Source organism: Tiliqua scincoides, chromosome 4 (assembly GCF_035046505.1).
Source record: "Tiliqua scincoides isolate rTilSci1 chromosome 4, rTilSci1.hap2, whole genome shotgun sequence".
Classification (NCBI taxonomy): Eukaryota; Metazoa; Chordata; class Lepidosauria; order Squamata; family Scincidae; genus Tiliqua; species Tiliqua scincoides.
In genome coordinates, this window is record NC_089824.1 from 183,220,085 (window position 1) to 183,235,446 (window position 15,362).

The 15,362-nt window shown below is 40.4% G+C and overlaps 1 protein-coding gene across 3 annotated transcripts in view; it reads left to right on the top strand.

Moving 5' to 3' along the window:
* CTTNBP2NL (CTTNBP2 N-terminal like) overlaps nt 1-9,042 on the top strand; it is a 32,946-nt gene extending 23,904 nt beyond the window's left edge. For all 3 annotated transcript variants that reach the window (XM_066624797.1, XM_066624798.1, XM_066624796.1), the window contains exons 3-5: nt 4,658-4,888; nt 6,573-6,680; nt 7,347-9,042. In XM_066624797.1, the coding sequence (XP_066480894.1) occupies nt 4,658-4,888; nt 6,573-6,680; nt 7,347-8,813 (1,806 nt within the window). In that variant the 3' untranslated portion in view covers nt 8,814-9,042. The remainder of the gene's footprint in view (nt 1-4,657; nt 4,889-6,572; nt 6,681-7,346) is intronic.
* Nucleotides 9,043-15,362: the final 6,320 nt, after the last annotated feature.

Here is a 15,362-nt window from a genome sequence, read left to right on the forward strand (position 1 = left end):
ACAAACAGCTATTTGGGAAACTTTCTGCACAAGTTTTTGTGCCAACTATCTTGCATTGGTAGGATGAAAACCCGGATCATGTTGCCAAAAAGACTGATCAGATTTCTAGATATTCTACCCTTCTCACTGGAATTTCATTGCACTCTGGAGTGGACACAGTGGAAAGATACTTTAAAAGCTTAGTTGATAGTGCGATAAACAAAGCAACCCTTGTTCTTCCTCCCTGTTTGAACATTTTTAAAAACGTATATAACTGTGATTGCTTTGGTATACTTGTTTTCAAGTCTTTTGTGTATGTTTCAGTGTGTTTACCCATTCTTTTCCTATTTACTTTTGGGTGTTTATGGTAACTGTTCTGAGCTCCAGGAAAAATGGTCGTTCTCAGACATGTATTGCTGACTTTCTCCCGCAACTATAGTACTATAGGCCCAGATCCTCTGTTGTGTAAAATTCTGTGTTTGAATCTTCTTACTGTTGAATAATTTCTGTTCTTGATTAAACCTCCACAAATCTACTTGCCAAGGGTCTTAGGGCCAAATTCCCAAATTCACTGTCATGCTAGTTGACATTTGAACATCTCTCTGTTTTCCACATCCAAAACTAGCACTTTAGCAACCACACCACTGGTCCAAAAAGATGTGTACACACACACTTGTCTGAATGGACAGTCACTAAATTATGAACTGGATTTTCCTGGTCAACAAATCTCAAAATAGCTGACTTTATCAAATCTCTGCATTGATGGTTAGGAATAAAATGGGCTTACCATTATAGAATGTGTTCTGTTGCATGGATGACTGTCTTAGACGTATATTTCTCTATATACCTCTCTCAAAACTCTGCAGACTGCAGCTGGTTAAAGTATCTGGGCTTTATGCACTTAACAGGAGGCTTGAACAGAGTTCAGGTGTGGGGCTAATCTTTCATAAATCCCAGAAATGCACCTTGAGGTTCCTTGAACAACCGTGCTTAACAAATAGCTTTGCTCTTCTCATAATCGGTAGTCAATACCTAATTGGGACATAGGCTCAAGCTGATTTGACGTGACATTGTAAGCTCTGTTGGGAGGAAGCAAGACCAATTGGGACTGTGCAGTTCTTAAGCTAGTGAAGAACAGACTTTGAAGAGACAAATGATAGCATGAGAATTATTTTGCTGCTTTTGCGAAAATTAATCTGTGGGATTCTATTTAGGATTAATGGTCTTGCATGCTTCAGTCCTCACAAAGATGAATATGCGATAGATCAGCAGTCGAAATACCCAGCCTGGCATTAAATTTTGATTGAACAATAGTTAAGTGAAATTACACTGCTTTTTCATTTACTGTTCGGGTGGACTGAGCTTAGGCAAGCGCCATAACCCTTCTTCAGTTTCCTGGGGTATTTTTCCTTCCTTGTTACAGAAACCATTCATTAAATGCCTTGTTGTTCTGTGCTGAGTAATTCTGAATGAGAATCAGTGTTCTCATCCCAGAGTGAGTAAGTGGCAATGTCTCTGGTTCAGAACATGTGATTCACTTGGTAAATTGGGACTCGTTTTGTGTGAGGAGAGCTTTTATGGATATTGAATGAGGAAAGAGATTCTGAAATAGATTTCCAGAACAGCCAGAGAGCAAAGATTTTCCATTAACTTCAAGACTGAGGGCCACTTCACATGACTTTTTAAAAGTGCATTGCAGACTCACAATATGTGCCCACTAGAACTGGAATGCTGAACATAGAACCACATGTACACAGAAATATCCATATATGTATTTGTGTACCCTGATTTTATATGTATAGTTTTTTCTTATAAAAATTGTATGAGGATGATTTTATGTTTTTAACAAGCATCTCCTAAATGTGTGTCCAAGTTCAAAGCTGATTCAGTGCAATTGAATTGCTGAATTATTGTTGAATCAGACCAGAGTAAGAGACAGATTAATTTTGTTATATTTGGAAGAGGGACAAGAATTGCATGTTAACCTTCCAAATGCACCTTGAATTTAATAATGGTAATTGTGTTGGTGGTGGTTGTTGCCATCAGTGCGCATAAGAGAGGTCTTGTTCCTAGGAATTTGCATTTTAAAATTCTCAAGAGGCAAGAGTGTCTGATTTTCATTATGCACACTTAGGCCTTGTTATAGTAGAGTGCAACAATGGCAACTGGGCATTTGTGCCAAAGGTTTCACAGAAAAGGTGGATTTTCAAGATAGATGAAGGACATCTATATATAATTTGGCACTATTTGATCAGTTAATTTTTTGAGCTTTAAAAAAAAAAAGTGGTGATACCTTAACCCTAATATTTAAAGAAAGCTATCTTGATTGAAATATAATAGCTGAAAATAACTGGACACTTTGAGGTGTGTTGTGAATTGGTTCAGTTTCACAGGCCTTCCCTGAACCATTTCTCTCTTTCCACCTTCCAGCTATGCTGCACAAAGGAAATTGAGAAGCCTAGTGGTCAGGAGATTCTTCGTACTTCATGCACACAGTTCCTGGGTTTTCTCCCTGGTTCCTTGCTTGCATGGAGCTGGAAACTCTGACCCAGCTGTTTATGCCCTGTTTACTCCCTCTTTCCTCCCAGGCAAGTCATAGTATGACTTAAGGAAAATGGAGTGGAAATATGCACACATGCAGTCACCTCTTACAAAATATAAAAATCATGTTTTCTTGCACCAAAATGCATAAATCTAAAACAGAAAAGAGTTGAACATAACATAAGCCTTTACTCTGAAACAAAAGGAACTGAGAAAATAGCCTCTCTGAGAAGCATGGATCAGATTTAAAATTCCAACCTGTAATATGCTTAAGCTTTGATTGGTGGAATAGAGTTGCAGTTTGAAGAAACAGAAGGAAGTGAAAATACTTACGGAGAGTTGCACAGTACTTTTAAAGCAAAGTCCAGGAGTTCTTTGGACAGATTCTGCAATCTGCTTTATTGCATTGTAATTTTTTTAATAGGTCCATCTGTACATATTTGTAATCTGCAGGCCAATGCTGGCAACAGTGGAAAAGGAAGCAGCTGTAAAACTAGCAATAGCCTAACCTTGATGTATTAATCACTTGTCATTAGCAAGCACAAGGAGCCATGGGTGTATGTGTGTGTATGTACTTTTTTCTTTAGTTGAAAGAGTTCCTTTGTGTTGATCTTGGAGTTGTTTTTTGGCTGTGATGAAAATGCCACAGACCTCTGTATTTTGAAGTTGGATTTCCTCTTCCTGCAAATGGTTTCCTGCTGGGAAAAGCAAGGAAGTAAATAGATCACTGCAACTATCGATGGTGGACCTTGGGGTGAGAGGAAAAGGTAGTTTGGTCGGCAGTCGGCTTTGTGGTTGTAGTAATACATTAATTTCAACACCACGTAAAAACGTATTGTGTTCAGCTGGCATGTATCTCTGCATGGTGTGGTTGATCTGATGTATGACTTAGCCACACTGAAGATTACGTTGCAAGATTACGTTGTAAAAAAAAAAATGCCCAACACCTGTTTTATATCACCTCACCTGAATTTGTTCTGTTTTATACTTCATGGCTAATAGTTCATATTGTGTTTCATATTATTTGATTAATTAGCTTAAATTATCAGGACTAGCAGGTAGTAAAAATGGGAATGGAAATATAGAAGTATACTCAGTTGAAATTGACTAAGCTGGGAAATGCTAATCTCTTCTTCTCTTTTCCTAGGTAGATTTACCGTACAATATTTCACCTTACTTTCCTTTGGCTTCCTTCCTCTGTCCCCTTTATCAGTCTATTGTTGCAGCTGTCACTGCCTCTTCTTTTAGCCCTTGTTTATTTCATACTTTCCTAGGCTACCTGCTTGATCACTTGCTTGTTCCCTTGAGTTTCCCCCCTAATGTTCAACTCAGTTAACCTTACAGGCTCCAAGAATGGGTGGGTCCTTGAATAATTGGCACATTTCTTAGAGTTCGGGGAGTCCACCCTCCCCCCCCCATTGTTTGGCAGGACCCAGAGCAGGGGTTCTCAACGTTTTTAGACCCAGGACCCATGTTTTAGAATGATGATCTGTCGGGACCCACTGGAAGTGATGTCATGGCCAGAAGTGACATCATCAATTTAGGTTTCAAGCCACAATCAGCCAAAGGTCCCATTACACAGCTTGCTCATGCTGCTATTTTGCAAGGCTTAGAATTAAAGCATTCCAGTTTGGAAGTCAATGCAGAAGGCAGATTTGAATCTTTCTCCAATCAAACAGCCCTCCCTTCTTTCCAGAGTGCAGTCTTCCCACCTATTCAGGGCAAAGCACCAGGCCTCTCTCTCACCAGGAGCCCGCCCTGCCCAATAGCCCTGTACCCTGTATTTTCACCCCTGTATTTTCAATGCCAGCTGAGTTATGTGCTTTGCAATTCAATCCACTTGAATTTGGCTTGCTATCCATCTAGTGGATCCCAACCCACAGTTCAAGAAACGCTGCCCTAGAGGATTCTCTGTCTTTCACTAAGCCCTTCATTGTCACTCAGCTATGTGTTTAAGCAGCAGTTGTGCTGGTTTTTGCTCATCTGTATGACCCAATAATTCCTGACTGCCGTCATGGTTTCTTCATGAGATTATCTGGTTTTGTTTTTTTTCTTGCATTTTATTTTTCCAACTCTTTGGTACTTCAAACATAAACATGTATTAGAGACTAACATGAAATGCTTCATCATATTTCAGGCCCAGCGCAGAGATGCTTTCATTGAAGAACGTTATGGAAAATACAACTTAAGTGATCCATTGATGGCTCTTCAGAGGGATTTTGAGGCATTGAAAGAAGAGAATCATGGTGATAAGCAGCCTGTTTGTGCCAATCCCTTATCAATCCTGAAGGTAGTGATGAAACATTGCAAGAATATGCAAGAAAAAATGTTGTCACAACTAGCTGCAGCTGAGAGCAGGCACAGAAAGGTGGGTTTTGCATGTTAATATACTTCATGCAGAAGAATAGATTGGTATTGCAAGGTAGATTTATCTTCTCTAATAACACTTTTTCTCCCGTGAAAACAATCATTGCCCAAAACACTTGGTCACCAAAGCACTGTTTTGGTAAATTTAAAATGATATAATGTTGCTTTCTATCCAACTTTTTTCAGTTAGTAAGCACATCTGTGTGTGTGTTTTCTTTCATTGGAGATGCTGCTGAGAATATAGAGATGACTCAACTCCTCTGAACTGATAAGCCTAGTTGTTGTCTAGTTTCTCATTTTCCTGATAAACTGAAAATTGCACAAAAGTGGAACTTTAGTCCGGATACAGACAGAACAATGGCCAGGGCTTTTTTAGGCATTTATGCAGTGCTGCTTGGAACTGTGCAAATGTATCTACCTTTGAAGAGTGAGAAGAATGAAAAATATGCATGTGCTTGCTCAGAATATTAAAAATGTATGTCTGTTCCCAGAACATGGTTGTTTTTAAACTGAAGTTCCCATTTGATCCCAGGCAGCTGCTCCCCCTTAGAAATGTCCTCTTCTAACAATCGCAAATGTTTGTTTTAATAATTCAGTTTTTCTTGGTTGGGGGGGGGGGACACAAGATGGCTAACAAATCAAATATAAAACACAAACTACTGTACAATATAAAATATAAAATCAGTTGTTTTCACTGATAAAGTTACTTCAAAAGCTTTGTGAAACAAAGTCCTAGAAGTACAGAGATCCCAGTTGTTCTGAAAGGAAATAAGTATTTCCTCATGACCTTAACACACTGGAATTGCTGCTGTTGAGTCACTCTTCATTAATTTTCCCAAGCTTGTGATTTGAAAAAATACTAACCATTCTTTTTCTTCAAAATAGTCTTCCAGGATTGTGCAAGGTGAGCTGCAAAGCACTGGCTTAATGAAATAACAATTTATTACTGTAATTCAACATAATCTGAAAACTCCTTTTGTTTGGGTCCTTATTGAGGCATTTCTTAGGTGCTAATTTTGTACTCAAATGGAAGTGAAATATATAAACTGAAGCACTTCCATGTGAACCTTTTCGTTGGATTAGGCTAGAAACAGTTCCCAGTGCTCTGATATTGAAAGAGTTCTTAACTTGAGGTAGAATTGGTTAAAGTGCTTCAGAATCCCGTGTTTTTACTACTACAGAACAAAACTGTTGTGTCTTTGCAAGAAAGTTCTGTCTACTCATTTTTCATTTGCAAGATATGCTTGAAAAATTGCTGAGGATGTAAACTGTCAGCATCCTGACGAGTCTCATTCTTAAAAGCATCTGCTTCTGCTCATTAGGCTTACAGTCCTGTTGAGCTCCCTTCTGGTTTTAGCCACAAGATCATTGAAGCAGGGAAAAATGTTTCTAGAGTTGTGCAACAAACTGTAAACAGGAGTGCCCCTTTCTATTTTTTCTATTTTCCTGCCTTTGTTTTTTAAAGCCAATGAGATTCAATTTAAGACTACAGAAGGTAAAGAGTGATGATGAATCTTTTATTGTTACACAGAGTCCTTACATTCAGTAAAAATGTTCTGAGTATCTGTATTTGAATGTTCTACTTAACAGTTTCACCATCGGCACAAAAGTCTGACCTACACATCTGGATATGCTTATAATTTCAACTTTCTTCAAAGGTGATTGATGTGTCTTCTCATTGAAAGGTAATCTTGGATCTTGAAGAAGAGAAGCAGCGGCACGCCCAAGACACTGCTGAAGGAGATGATGTCACCTACATGCTAGAAAAAGAGCGAGAGCGGCTCACGCAGCAGGTTTGCCTTCTTGCTAGTTAGCCCTCGGAGGAGAATGATTGATGGCTGTTGAACATAGAGAACGTATGTTGTGTGGGTAAGAAAGCAAGTGGCCCATGCCTGTTGAGAGTTTATTCTGTTCCCTACAAGCTCCCTTGTTCCCTACAGGCAGCAAACTAGACTTAGTGGCACTCTTATTCACAATCACAGAAATATTGGTTTGTGAAGAAAAAAATATAATGGCCTGAAAATATAAATACCACTTATGAAATATTAGCAGGTACAAATCATAGCATTGTAGTGTGGCCAGTAATGGTGGGGGGGAGATGGTGGAGGAATGGTTTCTCATTTGCCTTCCTCCCCCCCCCCCCTTAAAGATCACTTTGGAAGAAGCTGTGGCCAATTGCCTCATGGATTTTAAAGAAAGTTAGTAATTCACCCACAATCTGGAGTTACATACATTACCTGCTAAGTTTAAGTAGCCTCTGTTCTTGTATTCATCTTAGGCCCATTGGCCCTGAGAATGGAGGCTGTTCATAAGTCTTAGTTTTCTCTTCACTGATCTTTTAGATCTACTCTTAGTAAAGGGCATGAATAACTTTATGAGTTTTGGGCTTTGTACTTGTATGATTTTTTAAAAATAACAATTTGATTGCCTTTGTTGAATTCCTTCATCTTCTTTTTTAGCTGGAATTTGAAAAGTCCCAAGTGAAGAAATTTGAGAGAGAGCAGAAAAAGCTGTCAAGCCAGTTGGAAGAGGAACGAGCACATCACAAGCAACTGTCTTCCATGCTTGTGTTGGAGTGCAAGAAAGCCACAGCCAAAGCTGCAGAAGAGGGACAAAAAGTTGGAGAAATAAGTTTGAAGCTGGAGAAGGAAAGGAGCAAAGTGAGCCAAATGGAGGAGGAGCTGGCAGCCAAGAAGCGGAGGGGCTTGCAGATGGAGGCACAAGTAGAGAAACAGCTGTCAGAGTTTGACATTGAAAGAGAACAGTTGAGAGCTAAGCTGAATCGGGAAGAGAATCGCACCAAGGCGTTGAAGGAAGAAGTAGAGCATCTGAAGAAAACCTTAAAGGAGTTGGAGACTATTTACAAAAGTGGCTGCAGTGAAGCTCAGAGCACACTACCAACTACTCCAATGGTGTCCACAGCAACAGTCACAGAGGCCACTTCAGTTAGATCAGTAGCCTGCCAGGCAGGAAGTCCCATGATGGAAAGCAACAGTCAGGGAGGTACAGGCAGGTTGGCACATGTGTTAATGCCCAACTCTGCCACTACCCCTTACCCTTATGCCAAGGCAAATGGGCATTGTGATGCTGATTTACAAGCAAGTGGAGAACCAGCCCAGCCCAGCATAGAAAATGCGCAGAGAGGCACATCTGTGTCATCAGCTGCCGAGAATGCAATAGAAAATAGCAGCTCCCCAATAAGAATTGAGCCTCTTGCCCCTTCAGTCCAACCATTCCCTTCCAGTGGAATATCTTTATCTCCAAGCAACACAGCTTCCTCATCTCTGACCTCCTCCCCATGCTCCTCACCAGTCATGACTAAACGTTTGGTTGGAGCTTCAGCAAGTAGCCCCAGCTACCAGTCTTCTTACCAAGTGGGAATCAATCAGCGTTTCCATGCTGCTCGTCACAAATTCCAGTCACAAGCTGATCAAGATCATCAGTCCAGTGGCCTCCAAAGTCCTCCATCCAGGGATCTTTCACCCACCCTTGTTGATAATTCTGCAGCTAAGCAGCTCGCCCGCAATACAGTCACTCAGGTTCTTTCTAGGTTCACCAGTCAGCAAGGTCCTATTAAGCCAGTCTCTCCTAACAGTTCACCCTTTGGCACAGACTATCGAAATTTGGCCAGTGCCATGAGCCCCAAAAGCGAGTCTAACCCAGGCAAGGTCTCTAGCCCACTGAGTCCACTATCTCCTGGAATTAAATCACCTACCATACCCAGAGCAGAAAGAGGGAATCCTCCACCAATTCCGCCAAAGAAACCTGGACTAGCTCCTTCTCCAGCCACACCTACCCCACCAGTTAAGACCCCCTCTCAGGCATCTTCTCTCAGTTCTCCTGGGGACTTAGCAAGTAGCTGCTCAAGCAATGCTGTGGTAGCCAATGGGAAAGAAATTGAGATCTTGTTGCCAACCAATAGCTAGTCTCCAGGAAATGTCACATTCCAAGTGTTTGCCATTCCTTGAGCTAAAACACTGTCTTATATGCTCCCTGTTATTTATTTGGACTGTAGCAGAATCTGTTTGTATAACTGTTCGTATAACACATTTAGTGTCCTTTTTCCCTTTGTTTTATAGTATGTAGAAAAAAAAATACTTATGTACAAATCTTTACACACTAGAGCCTCAAGAAGTGTCTCATAGCAATGGGCACATCAAAACAGAGAGAGAGAGAGAGAGAGAGAGAGAAGTGGTTGATTCCTATGCTGGGAGCTGACCAGCAGACTATGACAATGAAACACTTGTTTTTAAATTATGCAGACCAATACTCCATGCAAACTTCCATTCCAGACAGACTTTTTCTAAAAAGTGCCTGGGCTCAAGCCTGCAATTCTCTGCAAAACCAGAAGGGATCATCCAGCTGCTGAAAGCACAGTTTCTCTCTGAATCATGAATGTTGAAATCAACACTGTTTTTTAAGTCCTTCAGTACTTTTGTTAACAGTATACTACAGATAGGAAATGTTCCAAAGGTGACCACTAGGCTGGTCTGTTGTTTCCCTGTTACCAAGTCAATGTGATTATGTTGTCAGGTGCACTTTGGCCCTGTTGCTGACCTTTATGCAACCCACTCTTCCATTATATGATTACAAAAAAAAGACAACTTTGGGAGCTTTAAACAATCAGGGTGCCAGTTTTCTTCCAGCCAAGTATCCATTCCTTACATATTTCTCTCTCCATTGAGAGTGAAAAGGCAGGATGATAATCTTGAAGCATTAAGGGGTATTAACAATTCTTCACGCATTCTACTGTTGTGTGTAGAACTTCTGATAGAAGGATCTTTACTGTTTGATAAAGATCTTAATATTACTTGAAATGAGAAATTGCTAAGTCATTTCTATACAGGTTCTTACATTCGGAAGTTAGGATCTTTACTAGATGATCCAAAGCAATAACTTAAAGGTCATTAACTATATAATAAATACTGTACGCTGACAAAAGTCTTGCTGACTAAGTTGGGTTCGCTTATAGAATGCAACTGCCCTTCTACTTCAGCTGTGGAAACCAAATCATTAGTTTTTTTCTATATAAAGACTATATATGTAGAGAGGCATACATGTTATGCACACAACAGATTTATCTTGGTGCAAATATATTATTGAGATTCTTCATAGCTCATAAAGAAGATGAGGAAATAAGATTAAGCTGCTTTTTAAGCTTTATCTGCTTTACTGTGGGGAACCTGTTTTTCTAGGAAAGCTGGTCAGTAACCTGGGGCCAATAAAGGGTTTGAAGCAGTCACCTTTCCAGTGAAATTCCCCTTACTGTGTATGTATGTGTGTGACACTTAGGGCAAAGGTTTATTCTCTGACAACCCCTATTTATGAATCCTACTAAAGTCTGAAATTGTGCTGGACTGCTTTGATACTGTGGAAGCGTGTTCAAAGTTAAAGGATGTCCAGCCAAGTAAAAGCATTCGACTATCTCCTCTAAACCTATCTGCACAGAGAGCAGATGTTTAACTTCTTCTAGTCCATATGATGTCCTATTTATAGCTCTTCTTACAAGAAATAGCAGATGATATTCTGAAGTCACAGGCACTTGTTGCTTCACCATATTGTGATATTAGACCAAAGCTCTTGAATTTGTGATATTAAAAGAAAATGTATGGGGTTTTCTTCAAGACACCACTATATATGGTTTATCCAGTAGTCTCTCCCTTTTTGAACTTATTTGTATGGAACTGCTAGAGTTGCTAAAATACTTCAGTGGCTGATTGTTCTTATATGATGCTATTCTCAAATCACACTGACATCGGAGATGCTACTGTCCCTCTTAATTGTTGGTCAATGTTCTGTTGTTCCCATTTTACTGAAGTAGCCCCTGTGCTAACAATACCCTGTCATTGCTTATAAACACATAGGAAATTACTCTTATAAGCACACAGACAGTTGAGTTGTCCAGTACAGATTTTTCAACTGAGGGTTGCAGCTGCAAAGTTGGCCAAATGGTTTCTTGTCGATACTGTTTCCAATCTTAAACAGAGGGTAATGTAGCAACCCTCAAAAGTATTTCCTTGTGTTTACACTAACTTGTATCCTTTCTTTATGATGACTCTATAGAGATTTATATACAATAATGAATTTTATTAGGAAATGCACTGAGTACTGTATTCTACAGTGGATTGTGGGAAGGGAGAATGCAAGAGGAGATAATGTATTTTTGCTAATAGCCTATCTTCTTGAGATTAAACTAAGCACAACAATTAAGGTGGTTCCAGCTAATCCAGTAAGACTTCTAGGGTTAGTATTAAAGTTTTCTGTAGACTCGTGTGTATGAAAGCAAAATGTTTTAATCTTCTCTGAATCATGTATTGCTAGAGAGGTTTGTCACTGGCTAACAGGATTTTAATGAAGTTCGAACTACATAACCTAGTATTAATTGTTTGTTAACATCTGTATATTTGTAAAGTCAAATGTATGAAGCAGAAGTCTTTCTATCATTTTTATAGCTGGCAGCATTAAACACGTTAAAACGTTCATACAATTATCAATAAAGGGTTTTATTTTTATGATGCGGATATTGTACAAGATAATTTTTTAAAGTAAGTTGAGCTGGTTGTAAGCTTAAAATTTTATTAGATATTCACTTAGCATATAAACAGTATATAGCAGCGATCCCAAACATTTTTTGCTAAGCATTGTCCTTACTACTGCATGGAGTAGTACATGTTGTTCTGGACATCTGGATGATGCAGTGACATATCATGCAACCATCATTATGTCTAGGTTTGAGACTGTGGAACGACCAAAAAAAGTGAGTAAGCAACTCAAGGTGGGCAGGTTGACCCTTCAGACTTTTAAAATGGTACTCACAGAGCTCTGCTTGCCAAGCGAAGCCTTGTGCTGCCATTTTTTTGTCACTCCACAGTCTTATTCCCAACACTTAGCAGCTCCAGGGGCAGTAAGATTCCCACGATGCCCAGGAGGAGCACACTGGAGCTGATCCTTCTGGGTTAAAGCCCCCTGGAGCTGTTTGGTAACCATTTGTATATAGGTATTTACTTAGCATCAGAGTATTTTCATAAACGCACTGCTTTAGACCATATAAGAAAACAGGCAAATTCTTCCAATGGGTGGTGAACTGAGGATTTAATAAATACTCTTAAAGGCAATATAGGAAAGCTACTAATCTTTAGCAGTAGTGTTCTGAATATCTACCACCATCTGTTACCCTGTTTATATATCATAACAATTCCACCATTATTCTGTTGGTGGGGGAAAAACTATTTATTTTAGTTAATTTTGTTGAAAAGTAGTACTACAGAATTATAAAATGGAGGAGGTTGGTTGGTTGACGGAAGTGGAACGTTAAGTAACTTTCTAATGAGAAATGATAGCAGTGTTTTATAATTCTTTATTGTTGTAGGGCAATTTACCTAGTCTTACATAAGAACATAATGAACATAAAAAACATAAGGCCACAGCTGGAGTATTGTGTCCAGCTCTGGTCACCACATCTCAAAAAGGACATAGTGGAAATGGAAAAGGTGCAAAAGAGAGCGACTCAGATGATTACTGGGCTGGGGCACCTTCCTTAGGAGGAAAGGCTATGGCATTTGGGCCTCTTCAACCTAGAAAAGAGGTGCCTGAGGGGGGATATGATTGAGACATACAAAATTATGCATGGGGTGGACAGAGAGATGCTCTACACTCTCATGTAACACCATAACCAGGGGACATCCACTAAAATTGAGTGTTGGGAGAGTTAGGACAGACAAAAGAAAATATTTCTTTACTCAGCATGTGGTTGGTCTGTGGAACTCTTTGCCACAGGATGTGTAACAGGATTGGACAAATTTCTGGAGGAAAAATTCATTACAGGTTACAAGCCATGATGTGTATGCGCAACCACCTGATTTTAGAAATGGGCTATGTTAGATGCAAGGGAAGGCACCAGGATGTAGGTCTCTTTCTGTCTTGTGTGCTCCCTGGGGCATTTGGTGGGCCACTGTGAGATACAGGAAGCTGGACTAGATGGGCCTATGGCCTGATCCATTGGGGCTGTACTTATGTTCTTGGGAATTAAACACCAAGTTCAGGTGTCACTGTGCTGAGTTTTTCACAAATACTGCTTGTGAGTTAAGATGTGTAATGAAATTTCCCTCTTAGTTTTTTCTTCTGACTGGTTCTATTCTGAGTTGCTGTTGCATCCTGTCTCTACTTGTGAAGTGGCTGTTCCTGTTCTGTGTAGTGAGAGACCAGATCAGTTGAGTGCTGCTGTTCCACCTGTTCAGCCACTTTCCAATAGAGATCCTTCATTTCCACAGTGCATTTTGATTGAATGTATTAATCTTACATCGTGCAAAAGTGAACCAGCTCCTTTCTGGGTTAATTTTGTTTTCCAGGCTGAGACATACTCATTCTTTAGGGAGTGTTCATTAGGTGTGTCTTTAAACAGGTGCAGTTAATCTGACTGATGAAATCAGAAACAGTACTCCTCTTTAGTACTCCTCTGAGCAGGTGCTGGGACCTGGGAGGAGGTGGAGAAAGTTGTGCACTCCAGTTGCAGCTGGATCACACTTTTGTAGCAATTTTTTTCCCCTCTTGTGGGAGTGGAGGCAGACTTTGTCTTATGCAAAGTCCTCACCCTAGACTGGAATGTTGCAAGACATTCTTTGCAACATCAGAAGCCTGTTAAGGTTCCACCCACTACTTTATAATGTGTTGCTCTCAAATCCATAAAGGTATTAAACCCGACTGTGATAATCTGCTTACCCAGCCCACTTCTAGGGCTGCCATTCCTGGGATGCAATGCAGTCCTGCTTCCTGCTATGAAATTGCTAGAAGAGGATGTGAGAGTTGACAAAGTTCCTGTGCATCCCTCTTCTGTTTGCTTCCTGGTTAGGAAGGGTTGCAGTTTCTCTCTTGCAGTGTATGTATAAGAAGTACTTTTTGCCACTGGTGAAAAATGATGTAAGGTGCTGAGAGCAAGTTGCCTTCAAAGCTGCCTTACCCATAGTGAAACATAGTTGGCGGCTCCATCCTGCAAGGTTCAACTATGTGGCTGGCCTTGACTCAGGATACAGGCTCTGGATTTTTTAAACTAAATTTTACTGGCCAATGTGCAAGTTAAAATAGACTTTTGACTAGGAAATCTTGGCTTCTGTGTCTGGACTTAAATACAAGGAGTCTATGCCCCTGCTCTAACTCACATGAAAGGGTATCTAGCCATTTCAGATTTGTCCCAGTTGTGCTTCCTGATATTTGTTTGCCTGCATGCAGTAGACTGGTAGCAGCAAGCTAAATATGAGGACAGTGTGAGATGGGACTCTTTATTCCCTTCTTGTTGCATTTACCCGCTTCATGGTCCAGTCCAAGGCTGGTTTGTGCAAAGTAAATTACTCCACTTGCGACAGTCTCTATTGCTACTAATCATAATTTTTCTGTTCCAAGAGCAGGTAAAAATAACTCTCTTGTGCCACCTTGTGTTGGAAGTATACCTGCTTCTATGTCTTAAATATGGTAGTTTTTTAAAAAAAAAAAAGTTTTTGAAACAGGAAAACTGTCAAGCATTTAATTTTTCATGGAGCAGATCTTGAATGCTCACTATCAAACTTGGCAATTTGCATTTTCTTACTTCAGTTGATTTTTCACATCTGTCCTTTTTCCTGAAGAAGCCACTAATGTTAGAACATCACTGGTAGTGATAGAGAACAGAGTTGCCTCCATGCAAGAACTATGTCTACACAAAACTCTAGCATTCTGGAAAGGTAAAACTATAAATCCCAGTGGGACTGTCTTCTGAGTAGACTTGCATAGAATTGCAGCCCAAGTCTGGTGAAGCTCATACCATTTACTGGGTTTTTTCAGAATTTTCATGTGGCCCAATCCTATCTGTCATTAGCGCTGGTGGAATGTATGTTCTACTAACACACTTGCTAAAGCACTTTGCAGCATCATTCGTGCACCAGCAGTAAGTCTAGAAGCCTTCACACTGGCAATTGTTGCCTTCCCATGCACACTGGACCAAGCAAGTTACACGCAGGGGCAGGGAGACGGGTGGAACAGGGAGGACATGGGACGGAGTCCAGAAGAGGGTATGATTGGCAGTGCAGCCGCACACCGTATCCTTTCCCTCTTCCTGGGCCTGATCCGCCTGTGTGGATCAACTTGAATATGTGCCAGTGATACTGCTGGCAGGTACAAGTAGATTCATTGCAGCTGCTAGGGCTTACCCTGGGGCAAGGGGACAAAGTCTCCTTGCCTCAAAGGGGCCCCCAGCAGCCATAATTCCCCTTCAAGATGCCCCACTGCATTAGTGTATGGGAATTTAGTTAGGATTGGGCTGTCAGTAATAGCTCCTTATTTGGGGCCAGCCATAGTTCCAAATGCTAGAAGCATAAACTCTTGAATGACATAAAGCTCTTCATTTGGCATAGCTATGCAAAGCAACAACATTGTGAAAGCAAGAGTACTGTACAGCACTCTGACTGTGCAGTGTTCTTCCGACTAAGAATAGTGATGGGCAAACT